Here is a 15000-nt window from a genome sequence, read left to right as displayed (position 1 = left end):
CACCCACACACACCGTCCTCCAGACTCAGGACAGTCCATATTCTTCAGCCTCAGATTCACACTCACACTCCAGGGTCGGTTAGCATTTAGGGACAGGGGCCATGGGGAGTTAGAGGTCGGGGTACTATATATCGACGACCCTGGCACCAGGGAGGCAACAGAACATCCGGGATTCTTGATCTCACCCACAGAACCTCTTATCTGTCCCCCTAACTATCGAATCCCCTATCACTACTGCTCTCCTCTTTTCCCTCCTTCCCTTCTGAGCTGAGGGTTCAGTCTCAGTGCCAGAGACACAACCACTGCAACCTGTCCCTGGTAGGTTGTCCCCACCAACAGTATCCAAAACGGTATACTTATTGTTGATGGGAATGGCCACAGAGGAGCTCTGCCCTTTGTGTCTATTCCCCTTCTCATTCCTGACAGTCACCCAGCTTAACTGTCTCCTGACTTTTAGGGGTGACTATCTCCCCGAAACTCCTGTCTATTTCTGCCTCTGCCTCCCAAATGATCCGAAGTTCATCCAGCTCCAGCTCCAGTTCCCTAACACGGTTTGTCAGGAGCTGCAGCTGGATGCACCTTTTGCAGGTGTAGTCATCAGGGACAATTGTGTTTGCCCTGACTTCCCACATCCTGCAATCGGAGCACTCAACTGCCCCAGCTGCCTCCATTACCTACTTCTAAGTTAATTAGAATAATTAATTGTCATGGTCTAGTCCATGAAGTCTGCGTTCCGATTCACGGTCTGGTTGGTAGACTCCGGACTCCAGGTCTTCCAGCTGTCCTTTGTTTCAGTTGGGCTTAATCATAGGCACCTGATGTTCATCTTCGGGCTGGGAATATAAGTGGCCCTGAGTTCGAGTGCAGGTGCTGGTTTTTCTCGTCAGTATCCCATCCTCGCCTATGTGGGGTAAGTCAGGCTGTCTTTGCTGTTACCCTGTGGTTGGATCTGTCCCTTCCTGTCCTTGCCTCCATTGGGTAAGCCAGGCTGTCTTTGCTGTTACCCTGTGGTTGGATCTGTCCCTTCCTGTCCTTGCCTCCATTGGGTAAGTCAGGCTGTCTTTGCTGTTACCCTGTGGTTGGATCTGTCCCTTCCTGTCCTTGCCTCCATTGGGTAAGCCAGGCTGTCTTTGCCATTACCCTGAGGCTGGACTCTTCCCTTCCCTTCCCCTTTTTTCTGTAGCCCTTGGCTGGAGCCTTGCCTGCGTCCTCACCTATTCTCGCTGTCAAGTTCTACAGCTGGAGCAAAACCGGAGCCTTGTTGTGTTCAGATAAGGAATCGCCTGCATTGTTTGGAACTGTCTCTTTGTGGCCTCACCTTCGCTAGGTAGGTCCAGCCGTTTGCCACTACCTAGTGTTGGGAATGGTCTTGTCGTGTTCAGCTTTCTGTGTATGAGTCCCGGCCCTACGTTCTGTTCCCAAGGAGGGGTTCTGGCTCTCTGTTCTGCATTCCCGTCTCCCCAAGACCAAGGCTCCGTGTCCCGCGATTCCATCTCCCCAAGACCAAGGCTCCGTGTCCCGCGATTCCATCTCCCCAAGACCAAGGCTCCGTGTCCCGCGATTCCATCTCCCCAAGACCAAGGCACCGTGTCCCGCGTTCCCGTCTCCTCAAGACCAAGGCACCGTGTCCCGCGATTCCATCTCCCCAAGACCAAGGATCCGTGTCCCGCGATTCCATCTCCCCAAGACCAAGGCTCCGTGTCCCGCGTTCCCGTCTCCTCAAGACCAAGGCTCCGTGTCCCGCGTTCCCGTCTCCTCAAGACCAAGGCACCGTGTCCCGCGATTCCATCTCCCCAAGACCAAGGCTCCGTGTCCCGCGATTCCATCTCCCCAAGACCAAGGCTCCGTGTCCCGCGATTCCATCTCCTCAAGACCAAGGCTCCGTGTCCCGCGTTCCCGTCTCCCCAAGACCAAGGCTCCGTGTCCCGCGATTCCAAGTCCCCAAGACCAAGGCTCCATGTCCCGCGATTCCATCTCCCCAAGACCAAGACACCATGTCCCGCGTTCCCGTCTCCTCAAGACCAAGGCTCCGTGTCCCGCGATTCCATCTCCCCAAGACCAAGGCTCCGTGTCCCGCGATTCCATCTCCCCAAGACCAAGGCTCCGTGTCCCGCGTTCCCGTCTCCTCAAGACCAAGGCTCCGTGTCCCGCGATTCCATCTCCTCAAGACCAAGGCTCCGTGTCCCGCGTTCCCGTCTCCTCAAGACCAAGGCTCCGTGTCCCGCGTTCCCGTCTCCCCAAGACCAAGGCTCCGTGTCCCGCGATTCCATCTCTCCAAGACCAAGGCTCCGTGTCCCGCGATTCCATCTCCCCAAGACCAAGGCTCCGTGTCCCGCGATTCCATCTCCTCAAGACCAAGGCTCCGTGTCCCGCGATTCCATCTCCCCAAGACCAAGGCTCCGTGTCCCGCGATTCCATCTCCTCAAGACCAAGGCTCCGTGTCCCGCGATTCCATCTCTCCAAGACCAAGTCTGAGCTTCATGTCCTCATCCAGCCCAGGAGTCCTGCGTCCTGACCCCACGTCCAGTCCTGTTGCCTTGCCACGTCTTATCCTTGCCTAGATCCGGAGTCCGAGCCTGAGTCAAGACCCAGGTTCCGGGTTCCTGTCCAGTCTCTGGCTCGGAGTCCTTGTCCAGGTTTCTAGTTCCTCGTCCAGGTCCCATTTTCCTTGTCCAGTCCTAGCCCAGGCCCTGTATCGTAGTCTCGACCAGGGCCTGTGTCTTGTCCAGTGTCGTTTCCTCCCCACTTCCCCTGCTTTCTTGCCACTCCTAGTCCTGTCTCTCGTACTTCAGTGTCTGTCTCTTGCATCTGGGTCCATTCTCAACGCCCACCTTATGACATTAAACGATCTTACCCGGCCTTGCCTCACTGGGAGCAAGCTCATCCTCAGCCTCTGCTCACTGAAGCCTCTCGAGCCAAAGCCTTCCTACTCTGCCTCCCACTACTCCATCACCCGCTCCGACGACACCCACTCCGTTAATCTGCTCGCTTTTTAAACTCTCCCGCTGTTCTTCCAGGCTGACCTTCACGTGTTTTCTGTTTTGTTCTTGTTCTGTTCTGTTGAACATTGTGGCCATGCTATATTGGCACCAGAACCTGTGTTGACACTTGCAAGCTGCCCCGAACACACTCTTGGGTGTATTGGTTGTTAAAGCAAACAACACATTTCCCAGAAGACATGGTCCATTCAGCCCATCGACTCTGCTCCACCATTCCATCATGGCCGATTTATTATCCCTCTCAACCCCATTCTTCAGCCTTCTTTGGTGTCCTAATGGATCAAGAACCTATCAAACTCTGTATTAAATACACCCAATGACTTGGCCTCCACTGCCGCCCATGGTAACAAATTCCACAGACTTCACTGAATGTCTGAATGTACATGTGACAAACCTGAATTTGGTTCAGATCTGTGGTGGCAAAGTCCATGAATGTATGATAATTCATGTTTGTCCCACTCCCATCGGGGAGGAGGCTGCGTAGCGTCCACGCCTGGACCACCAGACTCGAACAGTAACCAGTACCATCAGGAAGAATCCCAGCCACCCTGCTCATGGACTGTTTGTCCCTCTCCCATCAGGGAGGAGGCTACGTAGTGTCCACTCCAGGATGGCCAGACTCAAAAACAGTTACTTTGATCAACACCCCCGCCCACTAATCCGCCCCTCCACACCCCCAGATACCACCATCTCTCTTCACCAGGAGACATCCCTCTTGCCTGGCTGGTGTCAGTGGTCTTTATCACCACTTTATCACTTCCTGCCGGTCACCTGACGTACAGACACTCCTGCGCCCAGCGTCACTTTATGGACATACAATCAGACTGTGTATTTAAGCTAATTGATGTATTTACATTGACTGTGTTTTATTATTATTATGTTGTTCTTTATCTTTTTGTGTTTCTTGTGCATGGTCGATTCCGGAGTAACAATTATTTCGTTCTCCTTTACTTTTGTGTACTGGAAGTGGCTGTAGACAATCTTGAAGCCTGAATTTTTTATGTGTATGAACCGATTAAAGGTTATTTTTGAAATAAAAACGAACAGGTTGATCGCTTTGCAAAGTCCGTTCCCCCTTTCACAATCGTCGGGCTCGGACTTTGCCGGGGTGCCGCTTTGGGGACTGTCTCTAAGTGTGCAGCGTGTAATGCTCCGTGGTGAGCGCACGCGTTTTTCTCCCGGCTGACAGAACAAGATTGTCACCACGCTCCCTCCCGGCTCGGTATATCAGCGGCCGCCGGAGCCCGTCACCTCCAGCAAGCGCGATGCCGTCGGGCTGGTTTGTGCTGTCCCTGCTCGGCGTCCTGGTGGTGGCTTCGGCCGCAGGTGAGGGGTTGACCCCCGCGGGAACGTGCGCACCCTCACCCCTTTGCTCCTCTGTCTACAGGCAGTCGTCCTGCTGGTTCGGGCAGTCCCGTTGCTGGTTTGGATCCTGCTGTACCGAGGCGGCTACGGTACAGCGGTGTGAGGGGGTTAGTGTTGAGCTGACGGGCCCGGGATGGCACACAGTTTACTCTGGAGAAGTTTCAAGTTCATTGCCAAAGTCGGCTGCGGAGGTTAAAACACTGCCCCCCTCCGCAAGCATGTAGGTCTCTCTTGGACAAGGTGTAGCACCTGCTTGGCCCCTACCCCGCACCCCCACCCAGTTCAGGGTGGATGGTGGTATGAGCAGCTGGTGCGTATCACAAGTCCTGGTTATGTGACCACTGACACCAGGCAGACAATCTCTGGAGAGTGTTAATAATGGCTGATGTCACCCGTCTTGTAAAGACACAGCCCAGAAGGGGACAATGGCAAACCCCTTCTGTAGAAACTTTTGCCAAGAACTTTTGCCGGGAATATCTGATGGATAGGGGAATCAAGGGATATGGGGACAAGGTAGGGACTGGGTATTGATAGTGAATGATCAGCCATGATCTCAGAATGGCGGTGCAGACTCGAGGGGCCGAATGGTCTACTTCTGCACCTATTGTCTATTGAATAATCATGGTCATGGAAAGACCACGATTGGTCACGGCATACGACACGGCACATAGTAATAATGATGTTTTAACTTTGTATTTTTTGTTCTTGCACTGTACTGTCACACAAACAAACCTAGCAGTGGCAGTAAACCTGATTCTGTATTTCCTTTCACTTTCAACTTCAAGCATCATTGTAGATTAGAAAGCTGATGGAATCCCAGATTCCTTTCTTTGAGAAAAATAAACTAACCTGTTCCTGCACATCTCCCTTAAACATTCCGAATTTGCCCTTTCAACCCAGGGGAAAGTACTATCTGCCTACTCTATCTATGCCTCTCATACGCTGATAAACCTCTGTCTGATCTCATCTCGGCCTCTGCCGCTCCAGAGAAGTCACCCCAAGTTTGTCCAATCTCTCCTCGGAGCTCGGAGGTGTTGATCAGCCTTAGTGCCTGGGGAAAGTAGCTGTTTTTGTGTCTGGTAGCCCTGACGTGGATGCTATGTAGCCTCCTCCCTGATGGGAGTCATCAGGTGGGACTTATCACCCTCCCCACAGGTTAACGTGATTGAGCTCTCCCGCAATTATGAAGACACCATCTGGGTGTTTGCTTTCGTGGAGAGCTGTCGAAACTGTGAAGTTCTCCCCGTGTGTCCTTGGCGTTTGCGCTCGGGGGATAGGGTGTAGGCGGCGGTGACGAACAGCAGAAAGCTCCCTGAGGAGGCATCTCTCCCGATGAAGAGGGATCTCTCCCGGACAAGAGGGATGTCTCCCGGACAAGAGGGATGTCTCCCGGTGAAGAGGGATGTCTCCCGATGAAGAGGGATCTCTCCCGGTCAAGAGGCATCTCTCCCGGTGAAGAGGCAGGTTCCCTGTTACTTGCTCGGGTGAAGAGTTTTATTTCCGAATGCACAAGACCGCAAAATCGATGCAGGAGGGGGTGACGAACCGCGCTCGGCAGCTCCGCGTCTTCTCTCATTTCGCACGGAGTTATTGTTGTTCCTGGCAAGCGTTCAGCACGTGTTTGTATTGCGACAGAGTACCTTGCAACGCATAATAATGAAAAGCTTTTAAATACAATAATACATATAATTAAATAAAGTGAGTGGTGTGAAAGGAGAATAAAACAAGTAAAAGTAGTGAGGGAGAGTTCATGGGTTCATTTTTCATTCAGAACCTGATGGCGGAGGGGAAGAATTTGTTGCTGAAGTATTGAGTGTTTCTCTGGGCTCCTGATGGTGCAGGAGAAGAAGACGCGTCTCACTCAGTGTCTTCGAAAGCCTCCTGTGAATGAAGTGTGGAATCATGGCCTTTCCGTCTCGCGTTTCCAGACTTCTGTTACCGAAAGTTTGTGAAATCACTTCTTGAAAACTGAACAGACGTAGCAGGATGCACTCATCATCACGGGAGAGCAGATTGCTATGTTAGATTTTTAGGAAGTTCCTCAATAGTTACAGGAGGAATCAAGGATTGGTTTCAATCTGTTTCGGGAAACCTGCGACTATTTCAGAGTCCCGGGAGTTTGCTGTACAATTGTGCAAAAGTCATCCCATTCTTTTCCTTCTTTGTAAAGCTGAATTTCCTGCTGTGAGAACAAACTCTCACCTCTACTCTGAACTTTCAACAACTCGTGTTCTCTGTCTGTGTCTATCTATCTTTCTATATGCATTTTGTCCTTTGCTTATTGGTTGTTTGTCCGTCTTTGTGTGTCATGTCATTAATTTTATTGTGTTTCTCTGTTGTAATGTGAATGCCTCTAAGGGTAGAATATGATGGCTTTGATAATAAATTTACTTTGAACTATGAAATTAACTTTGTAGATGAAAACACTGATTCAAAAAATTGGAAACTGGCTTCTGTAGCATCTGCCTGAACTAACTAACCCGTTCGCCAGGCCCATGGACCACCGTTGTTGTTCTTGTCCCGCCGATACGTGACAGACACGTTTCACTGCGGAAGTTCGGAAGCATGTTGACGGGAATGCTGGGAGGATGAGGTCAGATTTGAAGGTATTTGCCTTCTGTCCGGGACGGAGGCCGAATGGCTCTGATTCTATTCTTTGCATTTCAGATTCAAGTTACCGTCAGCAAACTCGACGGGCTGAATGGCCTAATTCTGCTCCTAATTCTTATGGTCCGATAGGATAAATGCCGTAAAAATTTGATTTCTTCCAGCAGTAGTACAGTACATCACAAATATGACACTTATAAATGACATCAACTGAACGTAAATTACGCATATACAACATAATATACAAAAATATAGGTTACGGGGACATTCCTATGAGGAGAGGTTACGTGAGCTGAGCCTTTTCTCTTTGGAATGAAGGAGGATGAGAGGTGACCTGATGGAGGTGTACAAGATGATATTGGGCGTAGGGTAGACAACCAGAGACTTCTTCACACTGTGGAAATAGCAAATACAAGGGGGCATAATTTCGAGCTGTTTGGAGGAAAGTTTAGCTGAGATGTCAGAGGTAAAACTTTTTTTTACACAGAGTCTTGGGTGCATAGAACACCCTGCCAGGGGTGGTGGTAGAGACAGATACTGAAACTCTTACATAGGCACATGGATCAAGGGAAAATGGAGGGTTCTGTGGGAGGGAAGGGTTAGATGGATCTTGGAATACGTTGTGGGCCGAAGGGCCTGTACTGTGCTGTAACATTCTATGCTCCAACGAGAAGTTCAGGGAAATTTGGTCCAAGAGTGAATTCGTGTTTTAGGGTCAGTTTAAGACCTTGTGGCAGTGTCTTAGAAGCTGTTATTGAACATTGGTATCTATGTGTTGGAACAGGACAGACAGACTTGTGATGTTCACTCTTAGGAACTTGACGCTCTCAATCCTGTTGACCTCAGTATCATTGTTGTAGACAGGAACTTGAGCACTTCTTCCCTCTTCCTGAATTTAATGACCACCTCTTAGTTTAGCTGATTCTGAGGTAGCCACCAACAGGTCCAGGCAGCAGGCAGTCGTAGGCTCTACCCGAGCAGACTACCTATCCCTCCTCCAGGATTACCTCCTTACCAGGGTGAACGGAGACAAGGTAAACACAGTCTCTATGGGAATTATGGGGATTTTTGAAATCAGCAAGGCCTGGAACCTACGAGGTCTGAGCCTGGAGATGAGGTGCAAGCCCATGATTGACTCCACTTCTTGCTGATTAAAGTATCGAGGAAGACTGAGACATCGAGGTGAATGTGAACAGCAAGCGAGTATTCAGCACCACTGACCAGCGACTTGCTCGCTGCTGCTAGGGAAGGGTGTCTGTGTGTGACAGTCTCGCCACTCCCAAGGGACTGCCCCGGTGTCCAGGTGGTCTCTCTCTCCCGCAATGCTGTCGGAGGATGATACCGAAGTTCTGGATTTGACTGCAGCTCCGTTGGACTCTTTCTGTTTCTGTGGTTCCGCCCATTCTTTCTTTTTGCAATTTGTATTTTTTTTGGCAAGTTGGGGGTGGAGATTGATTATCCTGTTGCTGCTTGGGCGATTTCCTTCTTTTTTGCAAGGGGGGGGTTGATGTTTTTCTTTGAATGGCTACCATGGTTTTGTTTCATGGCTGTCTGTAGAAGGTGAATTCCAGAGTTGTATACTGCATACATACTTTGATAATAAATGAACCTTGAACACTGGGTATATTTAAAACGGAGGTTGACAGATCCTTGATTAGTCAAGGTGTCAAATGTTATGGGGAGAAGACAGGAGAATGGGGTTGAGAGAGATAATAGATCAGCCATGATGGAATATAGAGCAGACTCAATGGGCCAAATGATCTAATTCTGCTCCGATGTCTTTTGGCCCTGTTATTATATAGAGTTCTTCTGGTGAATTTGTTTAAAAAAAGGAGTGGGTGATGGGTCAGAGTGCAAGTGTCCGTCTCTAACCCTGTCCTGGTCTCTCAGATGCAGATGATGGACCTCCGATTGTCATCACCAAGTACGGAGCCCTGGAGGGGAAGCAGGTGTCGGTGAAGGGAATGGCCAAGCCCGTCTATAACTACCTCGGTATCCCTTTTGCGAAGCCGCCAGTTGGTCCCTTGAGGTTCTCCGTCCCGCAGACTCCAGAGACGTGGACTGGAACACGAAAGGCGACGACCTTCGCTCCAGGGTAAAGATTACAGATCAGTTTTATTTGTCAGATGTACATCAAAACATATGGTGAAATGTGTTGTTCACAGTGAATTAAATCAGCGAGGATCGTGCTTGGGGTATCCCGCAAGTATCGCCATGCTACGGCAAAGTAGCGTGTTCACAACTTACTGACCCTAACCAGAATGTGGGAGGAAGCTGGGGTGCCCAGAGGAAACCCACACAGTCACAAGGAGAACGTACAAACTCCCTACAGTGGCACGGATTGAACCCCGGTCCTACAGCTGGCATTGTAAAGTGTTGTAGTCACCACCTTGCTACCCTGCTGACAGGGTTGGCAGCAGTGGGAATGGTCCGTCATTGCCAGCTCTTGCCATGAAATCTCACCAACACCTCGACTTCCTCCGGGAGCTGAAGAAATTAGGCAAGTCAGTGTCGACCCCACCAATTTTTCATTGGTGCACCATAGAGAGCATTCGATCTGGATGTATCACAGCTTGGTGTGGCAACTGATGTGCCTGAAACTGCAAGAAACTGCAGAGTTGCGGACACTGAGCAGGAATCAGATGATAAGGTGGGATCTTGGCCTCTCAATCTACCTCATTATGACCTTCCACCTTATCGTCTGCCTGCACTGCTCTTCCCCTGTAACTGTAACTCTTCATTCTGCATTGTTATTGTTCTCCCTCACTCTACCCAATGCGCTGTGCAGTGATCCGATCAGAATGAGCTTTTTCCCAAGGCCCAAGTGGCTAATACGAGGGGCATAATTTTAATGTGATTGGAGGAAAGTGTCGGGGGACGTCAGAGGTAGTTTTCTTACATGGTACATTCTGCCAAGGGTGCTGGTGAAGACACTTAAGAATCTCCTAAATAGGCGCATAAATAAAAGAAAACTCGTGGGCCATGTGGTGGGTGGGGGTTAGTGTTTGATTGATCTTGGAATAGGTTAAAAGATCAGCACACTATCTTGGGCTGAAGGGCCTGTGTTGTGTTGTACTGTTCTAACAGTACGCACAAAAAGACCACAGGAGGAGGGTTCGGCCATTCGGTCTATTGTGCCTGGTCTGCCATTCCATCACATCAGATTTATTATCCCTCTCAACCATGTTCTCCTGCCTTCTCCCCGTAACCTTTCATGCCCTAATGTATCAATCTACACTATAAATGTACTCAATGACATGGCCCCCAGACCCATATGGCAATTAATTAATTGAGAAAGTGTCTGTGATTCCCATTGTCTGTTTGGAACACTGTGCACTTAATTGGGACAGGGGACTGTTGCCAACAGTTTCTAACTAGCATCAGTTGGTGTCCACGTGTGACTATTTGACACTACGCTGTGCATTTTCAAATAGTGTCTGTTGTGTGTGCTTGTGTTGTGTTATCCATTTGGGCTGATGGATGCTGATTCAAAAAGCAGCGATTTTTGACTTTTTTTGTTATTTGACTTTATTCAGAAAGGCGATGAAGGCCGTCCATATGTGTACGAGGTATTTGTGCTGATTTTGTTCACTTACTGTCGATCAAAAGAACACGGCAGAGTACACTGGATGAATTCCTCCGTGGATAACTATTAGGAACTAATGCACAGGTTTATAGTACTGTAGTAGTATAGGTAGTATTCTGATTTGTCACTTGTTACTCAGTTAAATAGGAGTTTGTCTTTGTGTTTTAACTGTTTTAAAGAAATTTCGGCTAATTGGGTCAGCCGCTTAGTTGGGTCAGAACGTCCTGATGTGTCCCAATTAACTGGAATCCACTGTATTTATTAAGAAAATAAAGACAAACAATAAAATGCAACATGAGTGAATCTGCAGATGCTGGAAATAAATAAAAAACACAAAATGCTGGCAGAACTCAGCAAGCCAGACAGCATCTATGGGAGGAGGTAATAACGACTTAATTTCCTCCTCATGGACTCCCCGCCCAGGACTTCTACCCGCCCCGGATCTGTTCATCTCTAATTGCCGTCAGGACATTAATCGTCTCGACTTCACCACCCATTGCTCCAATTCCAACCTTACCCCCTCTGAACGCTCTGCTCTCCATTCCCTCCGCAACAATCCCAAACCTTACCACTAAACCCGCTGATAAAGGGGGTGCTGTTGTTGTCTGGCGCACCGACCTGTACATAGCAGAGGCACGATGACAACTCACTGACACCTCCTCTTATCTACCCCTGGACCATGACCCCACTAGGGAGCACCTGTCCACTGTCTCCCAAACCATTTCCCATCTCATCAGCTCGGGAGATCTCCCATCCACGGCCACCAAACTTATAGTTCCCACATCCCGCACTTCCTGTTTCTACCTCCTACCTAAAATTCACAAACCTGCCTGTCCAGGCAGACCCATTGTCTCTGCTTGCTCCTGCCCCACTGAACTCATTTCTGCCTATCTCGACTCTGTTTTATCTCTCCTTGTACAATCCCTTCACACCGATGTCCGTGATACTTCCCATGCTTTACATATCCTCAAAGATTTCACGTTCCCTGGCCCCCACCGCCTCATTTTCACCATGGACGTCCAGTCCCTATATACCTCAATCCCCCACCAGAAAGGTCTCCAAGCTCTCCATTTCTTCCTGGATTCCAGACCCAGCCAGTCACCCTCTACCACCACTCTTCTCCGCCCCGTGGAATTAGTCCTCACCCTTATCAATTTCTCCTTTGGCTCCTCCCACTTCCTCCAAACTAAAGGTGTAGCCATGGGCACCCGCATGGGTCCTAGCTACGCTTGCCTTTTTGTCGGCCATGTGGAGCAATCTGTGTTCCAACCCTACAACGGTATCTGTCCTCTTCTCTTGCAATATATCGACGACTGCATCGGTGCTGCTTCCTGCACGTATGCTGAGCTCTTCGACCTCATTAACTTCGCCTCCAACTTTCACCCCGCCCTCAAATTCACCTGGTCTATTTCCGACACCTCCCTCCCCTTTCTAGATCTTTCTGTTTCTATCTCTGGAGACAGCCTATCCACCGACGTCTACTACAAACCTACTAACTCCCACAGCTACCTAGACTATTCTTCCTCCCACCCAGTCTCCTGCAAAAATGCTATCCCTTTCTCTCAATTCCTCCGCCTCCACCGCATCTGCTCTCAGGATGAGGCCTTTCATTCTAGGACAAAGGAGATATCTTCCTTTTTTAAAGAAAGGGGCTTCCCTTCATCCACTATCAACTCTGCCCTCCATCGCATCTCCCGTATTTCACGCATCTCTGCCCTCACCCCATCCCCCCGCCAGCCCACCAGGGATAGAGTCCCCCTGGTCCTCACCTATCACCCTACCAGCCTACAGATCCAACGTATAATCCTCTGTAACATCCGCCACCTCCTACGGGATCCCGACACCCCCACTATCGGCTTTCCGCAGGGATCGCTCCCTACGCAACTCCCTTGTCCATTCATCCCCTCCCATCCCTCCCCACTGACCTCCCTCCGGGCACTCATCGCTGCAAACGGAAGAAGTGCTGCACCTGCCCCCACGCTTCTTCCCTCACCACCATCCCAGGCCCCAGACAGTCCTTTCAGGTGAGGCACCACTTCACCTGCGAGTCAACTGGGGTGATGTACTGTATCTGGTGCACCCGATGTGGCCATTTATACATTGGGGAGACCCGCCGCAGACTGGGAGACCGTTTCGCCAAACACCGGCGCTCGGTCCTCCAGCAGTGGCGGGATCTCCCCGTGGCCACACACTTCAATTCCACAGACCACTCCCACTCCAACGTCTGTCCATGGCCTCCTCTACCGTCAAGATGAGGCCACACGCAGGTCGATGGAGCAACACCTTATCTCCTGCCTAGGTAGCCTCCTTCCTGCTGGCATGAACATCCAACTCACTGACCTCCGTTGACACCCCTGCCCCCCAACCGTTACCCCCATCCCTATCTATTATTTTAGTCTGGTTCTCTTTCCCTCTCTCTTTTCCCCCCTCACTATAATCTCTCCCCCCAGCCCTACCTTTCTTTCTCTTTTATTTTCCATAATTCTCCACCTTCCCCCAGCCCATTTCCCTCCAGCCTATCACTTCCCAGCTCTCTACTTTATCCCTCCCCCCACTTCTTATCCCCCCTCGACCATCCCATGTTACTTCACTCCTGATGAAGGGTTTCAGCCCGAAACGTCGTCATTACCTCCTCCCATTGATGCTGTCTGGCCTGCTGAGTTCTGCCAGCATTTTGTGTTTTTTACGAACAATAAAACATTCGCTGAAAATTAAGTTACATAGATGCTTATCTAAGTGTGCACATGGGCCCTTTCTCTGCAGCACATTTCTGATCTTTCTGTGTCACTGGTCGCAACCCCAGTCCATGGTGAGCCCCCGAAACAAGAGCGAGTGCTCCCATGCGCTATATTTATACTACAGCGGTACTTGGACGCAGGAAGCGGTGCCAGAAGTGTTCTTTAAACAGGCCACTCAAGAACTAACATGGCGGCAGTGGCTTTGGACCGGCAGATGGTGTTAAACCTTCCCACTAAAACAAGGTAGATTGGAGATCAAGTTCATTTTCACAGCAGGATAGAAGCTGTCCTTGAGCCTGGTGGTATGTGCTTACGGACTTTTGTATCTTCTGCCCGAAGGGAGAGGAGAGAATGTCCAGGGTGGGAGGGGTCGTTAATTATTTTGGCTTCTTGACCAAGGCAGTGGGAAGTGTAGACAGTGTCCATGGAGGGCAGGCCGGTTCCTGTGAGGCGCACAGCTGGGTGCACAACTCTCTATTACCATGTGAAGCTGAGACGCGTCTGGATAGGATGCTTCAATAAATATTGGTGAGGGTCACAGGGGGCATGCAAAGGATGTGAAGAGGGGTAACGACACACCTACTGAGATTCCAGAAAATGGGAATCAATGGGGAACAAGCTGGGGGTACCCAGTGCCAATTTGTGCACAGCAAGCTCCAGCAAAGTTGAGAGTAAATTTATTATCAACGTACATCTATGTCACCATGTAGAACCCTGAGATTCACTCTCTTGTGGGCATCCGCAGTAGAAAATAGAAATAAAAATAAATCAGTGGAAATCTACAAAAACTGACAAACAATTGATATTCAAAGGAAGGTGAATTGTGCAATCAAGATTTTTAATAGCTCAGACTCAGCAGAAAGCAGCTGATTGGGTAATCGAGGTCAGGTGACCAAGCAGTTTGATTGGGCAATCGAAAATTGAAAAGCTCAAACAAATAAAACGAGGGGTAGCTAAAGCAGAGTGGCCAGGTAATTGGGTGACTGTCAGGAGAGGGAATGAATTTAGACACAAAGGGCAGAGCACCCCTGTGGCTGTTCCCATCAACAATAAGTATACTGTTTTGGATACTGTTGGTGGGGACAAAATGCTCTTTGGTTGGCCTGAAACTTGATGGTCTACCGGCACATGGAGATGTCCGTGGGGGAATGCTGCTGACTGGCACATTCTCGGCTGCAGGAGTACGTGCTGAGGGACACACTCAAACTTGGTGCAGCCACCACAAGGGCCCGGTGGGGAAGGACCACAGTCTAGGGCTCTTCTCCCGCGGGAGTTGAGGGGTGGGATGTCTACCCCTCAACAAGGGTAGGTAAATGTGGAATAACAGAGTACCATGTAGCTTGCAAACAGTGTGGAAATGTAAAGACCGTAATGGAAACCTTTGTAAAGGACTGAAAGTTATTGAATGGTTTGTTGTACATAATTTTATTTTTGAATAAAGTATATTTTGTTTAATAAGTATACTGGTTTGCATACTGTCAATGGGGATGACCTACCAGGAACAGGTTACGTCTCTGGCAGCGAGACTGGACTCTCACTCAGCTCAGAAGGGATGGAGGGAAAAGAGGAGAGCAGTACTGATAGGGGATTTGATAGTTAGGGGGACAGATAAGAGGTTTTGTGGGAGAGATTGAGAATCCTTGATGGTCTGTTGCCTCCCTGGTGCCAGGGTCCACGATATCTTGGATTGAGTTCTTGGTATTCT

General features: G+C 49.7%; 1 protein-coding gene across 1 annotated transcript in view; it reads left to right on the top strand.

Moving 5' to 3' along the window:
- Nucleotides 1-4174: 4174 nt before the first annotated feature.
- Nucleotides 4175-15000, top strand: part of LOC132407056 (fatty acyl-CoA hydrolase precursor, medium chain-like) — a 50728-nt gene continuing 39902 nt past the window's right edge. Inside the window, exons 1-2 of the mRNA XM_059993302.1 lie at nt 4175-4325; nt 8862-9066. Of these exons, the coding sequence (XP_059849285.1) occupies nt 4265-4325; nt 8862-9066 (266 nt within the window). The 5' untranslated portion in view covers nt 4175-4264. The remainder of the gene's footprint in view (nt 4326-8861; nt 9067-15000) is intronic.

This window comes from Hypanus sabinus, chromosome 17 (genome assembly GCF_030144855.1).
Source record: "Hypanus sabinus isolate sHypSab1 chromosome 17, sHypSab1.hap1, whole genome shotgun sequence".
Classification (NCBI taxonomy): Eukaryota; Metazoa; Chordata; class Chondrichthyes; order Myliobatiformes; family Dasyatidae; genus Hypanus; species Hypanus sabinus.
Note: the sequence above shows the minus strand (reverse complement) of the source record. Positions and strands in the feature narration are given on the sequence as shown.